The sequence below is a fragment of the Anomaloglossus baeobatrachus genome, chromosome 3 (assembly GCF_048569485.1).
Source record: "Anomaloglossus baeobatrachus isolate aAnoBae1 chromosome 3, aAnoBae1.hap1, whole genome shotgun sequence".
NCBI classification, from domain to species: Eukaryota; Metazoa; Chordata; class Amphibia; order Anura; family Aromobatidae; genus Anomaloglossus; species Anomaloglossus baeobatrachus.
In genome coordinates, this window is record NC_134355.1 from 91302276 (window position 1) to 91316735 (window position 14460).

The following is a 14460-nucleotide window of genomic DNA, read 5'->3' on the forward strand; positions in this document are numbered from 1 at the left end:
AATCCCACAGGTGAACCTATGTCTCATAATTCCGTGACATCTGGTTTACAAATTAGAAATTTATTTACTGATTACTTTAATTGTTTTGATGATACTAATAATAGTGATGATTGTTAAGATTGTGATGGTTTTTTGTTGATAAAAATATAAATTTATTTTATTATAGGAACTTGGTTAATTTTTCTCAACATCTCAGAGCTTAAATCAAACTAGTATTAAAGGGCAAATGCGTTAATCATAAACTGACATTTCTGTTAGCAACATGGTTTTCTGAATGTTGTATGTATGTGTATGTACATTTCTGTGTTACTATCATGTTTTAGGAAACTTATTTCTAACTTACAACATTAATAATGTTAATCGTCTATTGAAAAAATGCAATATTATTAATAAATATCAATAATAAACATGTTTCTTTTCTTCAAAAACATAATCTTTTATTAAGAATAAGCATATTAATCCATAAAGTAAGGATGTTATTTTTTCACATCCACATTAAAAATGTACATATTGTTCATTTTGTGTTAAATTTTTCTAAATGTAAATTTTAATGCTATTCTTCATAACATACAAAATATACTTTACATACAAGAGTCATTGTAAAGAAAATGTGTGCATTGCTTACAATGTTGAAAAATGTCGGCCAATTAAGTTGCTATCATGTTGGACATTGACATAGACCAAAAAATTGTAAACTGTGTTTTCAGAATATTAGAACTAATCTAACCATCAAATTGGTTGGGTAAAAATGTGTTAATAAATTTCCAAACATAAAGACCATAAAACATATATGTGATCCGTCACTAAGTATAATCACACATGTTTTTAAAATCTTTTCAACTCTGAGTTTGCACATTTTTGGAAATCCCTCTTTTTTAACATTTTGACACATTCATCAGATTTGTTGTTTGATTGTTAAGATTAACAAAAATGTGCATCACAAGTCAACAAGATCTTCTAGTGAAGTAACCTGAGTGTTGCTGAGTATGTTGTTTTGTGTGGCCTTAGAAATGGTATTTTCAGGAATGGAAACAGTTGTTTGCTGAACAACATTCCTATTACTAGCTACAGTAGTGTGTGGAACAGTCTGTTGCATGCTGGTTTGTCCCAACACATTGCCTGTGGTTGAGTACACCTGTGGATCTACATGGGTAATTGGGTATTGTGTGTGTGTATGTTGTTGACCTTGAGGATAGTTGACTGATGTTTGTAAGTGTGGTGTAGGTAACATAGTTGAGATTGGATAATGAGGCATCATGAATGATTGTGGGTATGTTGAACCTGGAAACAAATTAGGTAAACCACCAATATTTGTGGGTTGAGTAAAGTAACTAGTAGTTTGAGTTGGTTGTAAATTCATATAGTTCATGGGTTGCTGAGAGGTAGCACTTTGTACTGTGCTTAAGGCACCAGTATTGGTTGCAACATACCCTTGTCTAATTGGTGTTGGGAATAACGTACTTGAAGCAATTGAAGGTTGTCCAGATTGTTGTAATAGTGGATTATTGACTATTACAGTTGCCATTGTTGTTTGTGTTGAAATTGTATTTTGATTGTCTGTTGTGTTTGGGACTGTATGTTGTTGCATAATGGTACGCCAATTTTCTATGGCCTCATACACTCTCACTGGTTCCTGTTCTGCCTGACTAGCTGACAGTAGGGTCAGCATAGCAGCTCTTACACGTTCCTGCCTATCTGAAGGAATTTTGGTTAAGCTAGTTGATAAAGAGCGACAAAAACGCTCGGCATCTGTTTCTGGAATTAAAGTGTTCATTATGTGAATAATGCGTGTGTCAATTATTTCCGGTAAGGATCTCATTTCCTCAGGTCTGCGGATTCTTCTTGCACGTAGAGGTTGTGGTGCAAAACGTGGAAGTACATTTGTTTGTGTTGCTTGTGTAGCTGGTGTGGTTGTTTGTTGCGTTGATGAGCCTTGGGTGTTGGTTTGTGCACTCTCTGTCCCACCCTCATGTGATTCAGTTGCTGCATCTTGTTGAGTCTCAGGAATTTCAATGTCTTCTCTGGCAGGTTCTTGTTCTGATGCTGAGGTGGCTGTAGCAGAGGGACCTGCTGTTGGTTCATCATCTGATTCGTCAAGATTATCCTCCGTTCTATAAGAAATGAAAAAACATATTACAATCTTAACATTTATCTTTGTCCAATTATCTTCAGGGGTTTTTTTTTTTTTCAAAAAAAAAAAAACTTACTGTGTAACTTCTAAGATGGGTGCTAGGAAGCTTATTTGTTCATAGTAGACATATCTGCGTTTGCGGCCTTGGCTGGATGAGGATGGCATAGGGTTGTACTCCCTTCGGTACTGATCACGGGCTGAACGCCAACGCCTTTTTACCAAGTCAACTGTGGAAAATTAACAAATATGTCACTTGCAACATTCTCCATAAATCTGCACACATTAATTTAAATAATGTTTGCGAAATTTAATATACAATTTAACACAATTATGTTGCTCAAATACTTAGGATGAAATATAATTTATTTAGATATTCTTCATTCAAAAACATGTTTAGACATTCACACATAACCAAATAATATTTCTGAATAATTATATTTTAAGTAATTGTCATCTATATTTAAATTATAATTTGGTGTTTTTGCAATGACATTTGGCTATAAATTACTCGAAATATTATTTGATACATGTAGGTAATGATATTGACATGTCATTTTAAACAATTTTATTTTTAAAAAAAAAAAAAACCAACATTTTCAAGTGTGATACTAAATTTAGACTAATACAACAGGGAATTTTAAAACACATGACAGTTTAATCAGTTAATTAAGTAAATTCATGAAGAATTCCAAGTCAGATTACAAATTTAAGTATACTTCGATTTTTGACACTGATGAAAGTTTGGTGATACTATGAAAAAAGTGTACAGGAACTCAATATATTGAGTAGTACATAGACCAATTCTTCTCATAGGATTTTACACTAAAAGACAACATAACTATGCCAAAACAATCACAGTTTGAAAGTATGAACAAATCCAAATATAGATATTAAATAAATAACTATAAAAAAATACAACAACTTACCATATTTAGCACGCTTTGCAGGAGAACATCTAGACCATGCATTATTGGGGTACACTTCCTCAGCTACTTGATTCCAATGGCGATCAACTGTCAGTCGGTCATGGTAACCATCTACACGTGTATCCCATAATGGTGGGTGAGTCTCGACAGCTGTTATAAGTTTCTCCGTGTCCACCCGTGGTGCCATTATTATATTTCGAAGACGAAAGTTTGCTCAAAATAGATCTTGCAATACACAGAACTACAACTTCTTGCTTGCTCACTCCTTCTGCAAATGCACAGTTAGTTTTGTGCAAAAAAATATGTTAGCTACGCCACCTGAAAGTATTTCAGAGTGTAACAAACTTTCTAATTAAAACACGGACACGGACCACACGGATAGCATACGGAGGCCATCCGTATCACGTACGTGTAAACACGGACCCATAGGATTTAATGGATCCGTGAGGACGTGATGCCGGTGGAAAACGGACATGTCAGCGCTTTTTCGACACGCACAAACGTACGCACGGAACGGACACACGCTCCGTGCGCAAACACTGACGTGAGGCTTTTTAGATTAAAAATAGTATGTCAACATCAGCACGTGTCTCCGGTACGTGCAAAAAATGCCAAAAACGTACCGGAGGCACGGATGTGTGGCGCAGGCCTTATAGTCGAAACATGTAAAACCACAGTAATGTATATCTGCTGTATGTCAGTGGTCAACTAAAGAAAAAACTTTCCAGAAATGTATCCCGCAATAATACAATCTGTAAAATCTTTGAAAGAGTCTGAACCCACCAACCTCCTACTTACTGGCACATAAATTTCCACACGCAGACATCATTAAGAAGGCTGGAATACCCCCATAATCTCCCAATAAAGCCCGGGTTTTATCTTGTTTTATTAAAATGAGATCTAGCTAAATAACTTTACATACCTGTGAAATCCAGAGATTATTTCAGAGATTGAAATAATCCTCTAAATAGTTAAGGAAGATTCTGTAATCTAAATTTAATTAAAGTTCACAGCTGGCATTCCGAAAGGAAAACACTGGCACATTAGATGCAATATGAAGCGAGTAAATTAAAGTTTATGCTGCATAAAAATAGAAAGACAATTTATATGGTCACACATATTCTTCTCATTTTGAGCATTCAGACACACACCGGAGAACTTTACCTACTCCAGCCACTAATGAATGGAGAATATAAAATGCTAAATTGCAGAATCTTGAGAATCCTTAATATGTAATCAATGTGTACTGAGGAAGTTAGCCCGACATAACAGTTTACATATACAATTGTCCAAATATAGGTTTTCTGCATCCCTGATGAAGCCAGATTAGCAGCGAAACAGGTTAGGGGAATTTTTATGTTAGGTTTTAATGACGTTGATGGCAATCCCTTTCCTAAGTAAAGTGATGTGTACTACAGAAATAACTACACCATTAGTATTGCTGCATTAGGAAAGTTGAGAAATAGTCAAACTACTCAATTAGGGCGCTTTACACGCTACAATATATCTTATGATGTGTCGGCGGGGTCACGTAGTAAGTGACGCACATCCGGCATCGTAAATTACATTGTAGCATGTAACAGCTACGTGCGATTGCGATTGAACGGTAAAACGTTCATTGCATGCACGTTGTTCAATTCCTAAAAATTGAACATCAGGTTGTTCATCGTACCCGGGGTAGCGCACATCGCTCTGTGTGACACCCCGGGAACGATGAACAGATCTTACCTACGTCCTGTGGCTCCCGCCGGCAATGCAGAAGGAAGGAGGTGGGCGGGATGTTTACGTCCCGCTCATCTCCACTTCTATTGGCCGGCTGCCGCGTGACGTTGATGTGACGCTGAATGTCCCTCCCACTCCAGGAAGTGGATGTTCGCCGCCCACATCGAGGTCGTACGGAAGGGTAAGCCCGTGTGACGGGGGGGTTATTCGTTTGTGCGACACGTTCAACAAATTGAAAGTGCCGCACATACGATGGGGGCGGGTTCGATCGCATACGATATCGTATGCTGGATCGTATGGTGTAAAGCAGGCTTTAGACAGCAATATTGGAAGATGTTCATTGGCTGCATTTTAGTAATGTAGTTAGTTTTTGGATATATAACATTATTTCTTTTAAATAATATCCAATAAAAGTAATGTTTAATGATGCCAGTGGATAGTGTGGAAGAAGGGTAAAAAGCTTCTGCCCATTTGGAGAACCTTGCATATCGAAACTGAGTGGTCTAAACCCTGTTGCCCCCGTACAGGCAGGTTCCACCTCTGATCATGGGAAAGAGGCTGTGAGTCCCTTGTTCGAATGAAGTGCTGGTTACACCAATTCATTCCTTGTCTCTGGAACTGATGGAGATGTCCGAGTCTGTACTTTATCTCCATCAGTGAATACAACACCATTACATGAGTGGCTGCACCTTCATAATAGAAAGCTTCACAGCCCCAGTCTCAGGATTAATAGTTGTCTCAGTGGTCACATCCCCAAAAATCGGCAACCTGTAGATTGGCAATAAATAGGATACTCCAATTCTTTATGATGATGGGATAAGAAATCCTTTACAATCCTCCTTCCGAGGTTGCTGTAATCCACAATTTTTATCTATTACAGTGGTGCTCAATCTAATACTTTAAAGGGGCCATTGTTGTAGCCTCAACTCTATCCAGGAGACACACAATACATGTAATATCAGATATCCCAGCAGACAGAATGGCGCGCATCCAGTAGGTGGTCAATTTTCTCTTCAGCTGGAAGAGAATTGTAGGAGTTTCTGCATCTGACATTCATTATAACAGAGTGTGACTATGACTGGGCTTGAGTAGTCAATGGACAGTGCATCACGGGTGTGTAACGTGTGGCAGACAGTCATGTGGTGTCTGGCCATAGAAGGTCACAGCATCTGTCAGAATGCTCCCTGACTTTCCATTGTTTCTGCTGTCAGTATTCATTGGTGTAGGTAGCTTTCCTGCTGGATTCATCTCTCCCCCTTTTGGACCCAGCAGGAGCTCGCCTTCCACCCAGCTGTTGATCATCAGTATTCCCTTGGTGTTTAAATTCCCCTTCCTTCCTTTGGACTGTGCTGGTGATATTTTCAGTTCCTTCAAGCCAAGTTTGCAAGCAGGTGTCTTGTACTCCTCTGTGGTATCGTTGCTGAAAGCTCTGCTGAACTTCTACCTGAGTCATCTGTAGATAAGTAGTTCATGACTTTCCACCTGTGTGTCAATTTTGTGTCTTCTATGGTTGTTTAGTGGGGTTGAGGAAGAGCTCATCCCATCCAATCCCTATTTAGGGCCCAGCACTAGGGATACCTAGGGTCAGGTATCCGGCTCGGTACATAGGTGTGGAACCTATTTAAGGTGGTGAGGGACCCCAGGGACCAGCAGTAGGTTTGGTCAGGGGTCACCATCTTCCCTTTCTCTAGACACAGGGTTTCCCTTCCCTTTCACAGTGTGCTTGGTACTTCCCCGTACCTAGCGTGACACAGTGGAGACCTACTCTTGTGTCTCTTGCCATCTTGCTACTCGTAGTCCCACAGATCAAACGTTTATAGTGGAAGCTACCAGTATTTCATAAATGTGTTTAGTGGGAAAACCCTATTAACACTAGAAGTCCCAGAAATTCGAGCTCCCCCCTGAAGTCCCGAAAGAGGGTCAAATGACCCTTAGTCCAAACTGACAACTGTGATGGCTCCAATTAGCATCCTTTCATTTGTAAATGTGGCCAATGCCTGAGGAATCTGCAGGGGGCAATTGTGTTGATCCACCTCAACAAGGTCTTGTAAGAGAGTGTAAATCCTTCAGGTCATTCGACCCGTCTCTGGGTTCCAAAGGTAGAAATGTTAAATGACCCCTCTCTGGGACTTCTAGTGTTAATAATGGCATACTCTCTTAACATTGTCACGCTGCCCCTATGATAATGCTGCCTGGCAGCAGCCGTCGTTCAGAATATAACTTTCAGAAAATGAGCATCTACAAGAGAGCCTGTGAGAAGGAATATTTCTCTGCATGAGTAAGTGATTGAAACATTTTTCATATTTGGGTGAATTCTCCAAAATCGGCTTCTACTGTATATGGCTCTTTTGCCAAGTTAAAGGCAGGTATAATCTGCTACATATACTGTATATGGGGAGCAGAGTAGCTTTATCTCCTTGTATGCAAGTCATTTGGCCATATATAGACCCAGACAGCTGTTCCCGGGATATAGGATCTGACCCTGTCATATACATCAAACAGATTTGATTAAAACCTCAGTCAGCCCTCCCAGGAACGCAATGTCTCCTGTAAACACGCACAGTCCGGAGGACGGATAATTGTATTAAAAACGTGGAAACATTCTTCATTAATGAACCTCCAATGGTCGCTCCATATCAATAGATTAAATATTTATCCGAAAGGTAGAAAATCTGATCGGCTAATAAACCTGCAATTATACAAAGCAGTAATCTAATTGGGCAGCATCGAGTCTCGGATTTTACTGCGGTGAAATATGAAAAGATTATTCATGAGAATACTTAAAATTTCAGTTCACACTCTGCAGTTTTATTCCAGGTTTTTTTTTAAATAATATATTTCAATACTACACACAATAGATAATTACTAACATCAGTCACAGCTAGTGATTGACTGGAGGACAGCCTGACATATTTCTGTGGTGTGAGCCGAACCTGATTTCCGCAGGTTTCTGTGTCTTTGCATCCTCATTAAAGCAAATAAATATAAAATTATCCAGTTAGACAAACCTCTTTGTATATCAGGTGTCCCAGTCTCTTCAGCCCCCTCACAAAATAGCAGCAAGGAACCGGCCCTTACTGAAAATCATTGGGGCTTCCTATGTGATATTAACTACTGTATATACCAATATCTGATGCCTAAGGGGTACTTTGCACATTGCGACATCGCTTCTGCGGCGATCTTGTCGGGGTCAAATCGAAAGTGACGCACATCCGGCGCCGGTAACGACGTCGCAACGTGTGAAGCCTAGAAGCACCGATAAACGATCGCAAAAGCGTCGAAAATCGGTGATCTGTGTAGTGTCGGTCATTTCCAGAATTTCGCTGCAGCGTCAGGTACGATGTTGTTCCTCGTTCCTGCGGCAGCACACATCGCTGTGTATGAAGCCGCAGGAGCAAGGAACATCTTCTTACCTGCGTCCCGCCTGCAATGAGGAAGGAAGGAGGTGGGCGGGATGTTTACTCATCATCATGCTTATCTCCGCCCCTCTGCTTCTATTAGTCGCCTGCCGTGTGACGTCGCTGTGATGCCGCACGACCCGCCCTCTTAAGAAGGAGGTGGGTCACCGGCCAGAGCGACGTCGCAGGGCAGGTAAGTGCATGTGAAGCTGTAGTAGCGATAATGTTCGCTACAGCAGCTATCACGAGATATCGCATCTGCGACGGGGGCGGGGACTATCGCGCTCGGCATCGCTACAATCAGCTAGCGATGCCGCAGCATGCAAAGTAACCCTAAGGTAGATATCAACCACAAAACCGAATTAAACTACTTCATTAAAACATTTACCTTTATTAAACACATATGCTACAATAAAGTACATATAATAAATCTATAAAAATTACAATTTGCACAGTAGAGGGAAAAGGAAGGATTAGGATAGATATTCACACCCTACCCTGTCCCTTCCTAATACATGGGGTCGGCGTCCTAACCACAATGACGCCCCGTTCCGTCCTGCACGGTCCCTTCCCTAGATATATAGATATAGGTGGTCTAGATATAGGGAAGGGACCTTGCAGGAAATAGTCGACGGTGAACGGGGGCGTCATTGTGATTAGGACGCCGACCCCCGTGTTTTAGGAAGGGAAAGGGTAGGGTGTGAATATCTATCCTAATCATTCCTTTTCCCTCTACTGTGCAAATTGTAATTTTTATATATTTATTATATGTACTTTGTTGTAGCATATGTGTTTAATAAAGGTAAATGTTTTAATAAGATAATTTAATTCAGTTTTTGTGGCTTCCTATGTGATGAATGGTAACTTATCTCTTAAATGGGTATTCCATCCTCAATAGGTTATCACATTGGATAGTTAGGTCCCCAGTTTTTTTTCGGTTTTCTACTGGCCAGGAGGTGTAAAATTGGTCAAGTGCCCTGCAGCTCTAATCCACAAAACGATACTGAAAACCAAAGGCCTGAAGACATTGGCCCATAGGCCACAACCGGTCTGTCTATCCTCGCCCACTTCCTGATATCCCTGGTATCTGGATGCAGATGGCAATGAATACAATGGTGGAGGACGGGGCTGCTGGATTCATCTTCCACTAATCAGCTTGTGGAACAGCAGACGTGATGATGTCCAATGATTGCGTGTGCCATGCCAAGAGATAGTGCAATAGAGCCTCGGGTGAACAGGAGTGAAGGGACTATGTGGTGGTGGTTTTTGTTTTTCTTCCATATGTATGTTATGTATATACAGTTAGGTCCAGAAATATTTGGACAGTGACACAATTTTCGCGAGTTGGGCTCTGCATGCCACCACATTGGATTTGAAATGAAACCTCTACAACAGAATTCAAGTGCAGATTGTAACGTTTAATTTGAAGGTTTGGACAAAAATATCTGCTAGAAATTGTAGGAATTGTACACATTTCTTTACAAACACTCCACATTTTAGGAGGTCAAAAGTAATTGGACAAATAAACCAAACCCAAACAAAATATTTTTATTTTCAATATTTTGTTGCGAATCCTTTGGAGGCAATCACTGCCTTAAGTCTGGAACCCATGGACATCAACAAATGCTGGGTTTCCTCCTTCTTAATGCTTTGCCAGGCCTTTACAGCCGCCGCCTTCAGGTCTTGCTTGTTTGTGGGTCTTTCCATCTTAAGTCTGGATTTGAGCAAGTGAAATGCATGCTCAATTGGGTTAAGATCTGGTGATTGACTTGGCCATTGCAGAATGTTCCACTTTTTTAAAACTCATGAACTCCTGGGTAGCTTTGGATGTATGCTTGGGGTCATTGTCCATCTGTACTATGAAGCGCCGTCCGATCAACTTTGCGGCATTTGCCTGAATCTGGGCTGAAAGTATATCCCGGTACACTTCAGAATTCATCCGGCTACTCTTGTCTGCTGTTATGTCATCAATAAACACAAGTGACCCAGTGCCATTGAAAGCCATGCATGCCCATGCCATCACGTTGCCTCCACCATGTTTTACAGAGGATGTGGTGTGCCTTGGATCATGTGCCGTTCCCTTTCTTATCCAAACTTTTTTCTTCCCATCATTCTGGTACAGGTTGATCTTTGTCTCATCTGTCCATAGAATACTTTTCCAGAACTGAGCTGGCTTCATGAGGTGTTTTTCAGCAAATTTAACTCTGGCCTGTCTATTTTTGGAATTGATGAATGGTTTGCATCTAGATGTGAACCCTTTGTATTTACTTTCATGGAGTCTTCTCTTTACTGTTGACTTAGAGACAGATACACCTACTTCACTGAGAGTGTTCTGGACTTCAGTTGATGTTGTGAATGAATGGGTTCTTCATCACCAAAGAAAGTATGCGACGATCATCCACCACTGTTGTCATCCGTGGACGCCCAGGCCTTTTTGAGTTCCCAAGCTCACCAGTCAATTCCTTTTTTCTCAGAATGTACCCGACTGTTGATTTTGCTACTCCAAGCATGTCTGCTATCTCTCTGATGGATTTTTTCTTTTTTTTCAGCCTCAGGATGTTCTGCTTCACCTCAATTGAGAGTTCCTTAGACCGCATGTTGTCTGGTCACAGCAACAGCTTCCAAATGCAAAACCACACACCTGTAATCAACCCCAGACCTTTTAACTACTTCATTGATTACAGGTTAACGAGGGAGACACCTTCAGAGTTAATTGCAGCCCTTAAGCCCGCTACACACGCTTCAATATATCTCACAATCTGTCGTTGGGGTCAAGTTGTAAGTGACGCACATCCGGCATCGTTTGTGAGGTATCTGCGTGTGACATCTACTTGCGATCAGGATTGAACGCAAAACCGTTGATCGCAAACACATCGTATCATTCTCTAGAATTGAGCGTTTTGTTGCACGAACCTAGTCAATTGTAACGTGTGACATCCCTCATACGATTTTGGTGTCTGATGCTATGTGCGCAGGTGTGCGCTCTGCACCGCAGCTTAAAAAAGGTCCGCTTCAGAACGCAGCTGAAAAGCTGCGTTCTGAAGCGCTTCACAATGTCTGTCAGTCACTAATCTCTGTCAGTCGGTCACTATCTCTGTCCCTCACTCTCTGTCCATGTCAGTCTATCCCCCTCTCTCATATACTCACCGATCCCCGATCCCCGGCGCTGCACGGCGTTCACACTGCTCCGGCGGCTTTTACTGTTTTGAAAAAGCCGGCCGCCCATTAAACAATTTCGTATTCCCTGCTTTCCCCACCCACCGGCGCCTATGATTGGTTACAGTGAGACACGCCCCCACTCTGAGTGACAGGTGTCACACTGCACCCAATCACAGCAGCCGGTGGGCGGGTCTATACTGTGTAGTGAAATAAATAATTAAATAATTAAAAAAAACGGCGTGCGGTTCCCCCCAATTTTAAAACCAGCCAGATAAAGCCATACGGCTGAAGGCTGGTATTCTCAGGATGGGAAGCTCCACGTTATGGGGAGCCCCCCAGCCTAACAATATCAGCCAACAGCCGCCCAGAATTGCCGCATACATTATATGCGACAGTTCTGGGACTGTACCCGGCTCTTCCCGATTTGCCCTGGTGCGTTGGCAAATCGGGGTAATAAGGAGTTATTGGCAGCCCATAGCTGCCAATAAGTCCTAGATTAATCATGTCAGGCGTCTATGAGACACCCTCCATGATTAATCTGTAAATTACAGTAAATAAACACACACACCCGAAAAAATCCTTTATTAGAAATAAAAACACAAACATATACCCTGGTTCACCACTTTAATCAGCCCCAAAAAGCCCTCCTTGTCCGGCGTAATCCAGGATGCTCCAGCGTCGCTTCCAGCGCTGCTGCATGGAGGTCACCGGAGCTGCAGCAGACACAGCCGCTCCGGTCACCTCCACGCAGGTAATGAAGACAGCCGCGCGATCAGCTGCTGTCACTGAGGTTACCCGCGGCCACCGCTGGATCCAGTGACAGCGGGTAACCTCAGTGACAGCAGCTGATCGCGCGGCTGTCTTCATTACCTGCGTGGAGGTGACCGGAGCGGCTGTGTCTGCTGCAGCTCCGGTGACCTCCATGCAGCAGCGCTGGAAGCGACGCTGGAGCATCCTGGAGTACGCCGGACAAGGAGGGCTTTTTGGGGCTGATTAAAGTGGTGAACCAGGGTATATGTTTGTGTTTTTATTTCTAATAAAGGATTTTTTCGGGTGTGTGTGTTTATTTACTGTAACTTACAGATTAATCATGGAGGGTGTCTCATAGACGCCTGACATGATTAATCTAGGACTTATTGGCAGCTATGGGCTGCCAATAACTCCTTATTACCCCGATTTGCCAACGCACCAGGGCAAATCGGGAAGAGCCGGGTACAGTCCCAGAACTGTCGCATATAATGTATGCGGCAATTCTGGGCGGCTGTTGGCTGATATTGTTAGGCTGGGGGGCTCCCCATAACGTGGAGCTCCCCATCCTGAGAATACCAGCCTTCAGCCGTATGGCTTTATCTGGCTGGTTTTAAAATTGGGGGGAACCGCACGCCGTTTTTTTTAATTATTTAATTATTTATTTCACTACACAGTATAGACCCGCCCACCGGCTGCTGTGATTGGGTGCAGTGTGACACCTGTCACTCAGAGTGGGGGCGTGTCTCACTGTAACCAATCATAGGCGCCGGTGGGCGGGGAAAGCAGGGAATACGAAATTGTTTAATGGGCGGCCGGCTTTTTCAAAACAGTAAAAGCCGCTGGAGCAGTGTGAATGCCGTGCAGCGCCGGGGATTGGTGAGTATGAGAGAGGGCTGCTAACTTCAGTAATTTAGGAGATTAGCGGTCACCGGTGAGTCCTTCACTGGTGACCGCTAATCAGGACGCGACACAGACAGAGCTGCAGCATGACAATGAAGTCGGGTGAAGTTCACCCGAGTTCATTCTGACAGTGCGGCTCTGTCTGTGTCTGCTGTCATCTGCCATTCAGCTCTGCTACATGGCTGTCTGTGTCTGCTGTCAGCGGCCATGTAGCAGAGCTGAATGGCAGATGACATAGTAAAAACACATCCCTACACATTACACACGCTTGGCAAGTCAATAAATAAAAAAAAAAAAAAAGGTGCCCAATGCATACGTCACAGATCACATGATCTAAAGGATTGCACATAACATTGATCAATTAACATAGACTACTAACGCTCGTGTGACAGCAAATGACCGACCTACGTGCAATCTCATAAGATCCCATATGCAACCTGGGCGTGTCACATCGCAAATGCGATTGTACAACTAATTGCAACGTGTAAAGTGGGCTTTAGAGTCCCTTGTCCAATTACTTTTGGTCCCTTGAAAAAGAGGAGGCTATGCATTACAGAGCTATGATTCCTAAACCTTTTCTCCGATTTGGATGTGAAAACTCTCATATTGCAGCTGGGAGTGTGCACTTTCAGCCCATATTATATATATAATTGTATTTCTGAATATGTTTTTGTAAACAGCTAAAATAACAAAACTTGTGTCACTGTCCAAATATTTCTGGCCCTGACTGTATGTATATATTCATATGTGTATGGGATATTTGCATGATTTAGGAGGCTATACAGGGGTTCATAATGTATATAGGGGGCTATGTGGAGATCATAATATATATATATATATATATCTAGGGCTATCTGGGCACTTATACTGTATATAGGAGGCTATGTGAGGGCTCATCCTGTATTTAAGAGTATATGTGGGGCTCATAATATATAAGAGGCTATGTGGGGCTCATAATGTATATAGGAGTCTATATGAGTGAGCGCTCATGCTGCATTCAGGAGGCTATGTGAGGGCTCATACTGTACATAGGGGGATGTCAGCATACTTAACTTGTCTCAATATTAAGTGATACAATTAATATAAAATAATAATTATAATAAATATGTTTATATTAATATTGAACAGAATTAATTTCATTTTATTGGTTCGGCCCTCCAACCCTGTCACGGTCTCTCATGTGGCCCCTCAGGAAAATGAATTGCCCATCCTTGGTGTAGACCATAAAAAGAAGACAATGCATATATAAATATCAATGTGCTCGAGAGATGTTAATGGGATGTCGGCGTTAACTCCTCCCCTAGAATGTAAATACTCCGCACACTTGGCCAAAGTTTGGGCAGGTACTCATGGCTGAGTTCCCTGCAAACCAGCTGTAGACTGTGAAAGATAAAAGCTCTCATTCCAGCAAAATGCTGCCAATGGATGCATTTCGGAGTGGAACTTCTTCATCAGGACAGTCACAATTGTGACT

The 14460-nt window shown here is 42.0% G+C and overlaps 2 protein-coding genes across 6 annotated transcripts in view; both read right to left on the reverse strand.

Annotated features, from left to right (window-relative positions):
- The window catches only part of PLCB4 (phospholipase C beta 4), a 516205-nt gene that overhangs the window by 270580 nt on the left and 231165 nt on the right, over window positions 1–14460 (reverse strand). The window lies entirely within an intron of this gene.
- On the reverse strand, window positions 518–2381 carry LOC142295006 (uncharacterized). Its single transcript, XM_075338075.1, has 2 exons — window positions 2208–2381; window positions 518–2111 (listed from the first exon to the last, which is right to left on the reverse strand). The coding sequence occupies exons 1-2, from the start codon at window positions 2294–2296 to the stop codon at window positions 938–940; spliced, it is 1263 nt and encodes a 420-aa protein (XP_075194190.1). The 5' UTR covers window positions 2297–2381; the 3' UTR covers window positions 518–937.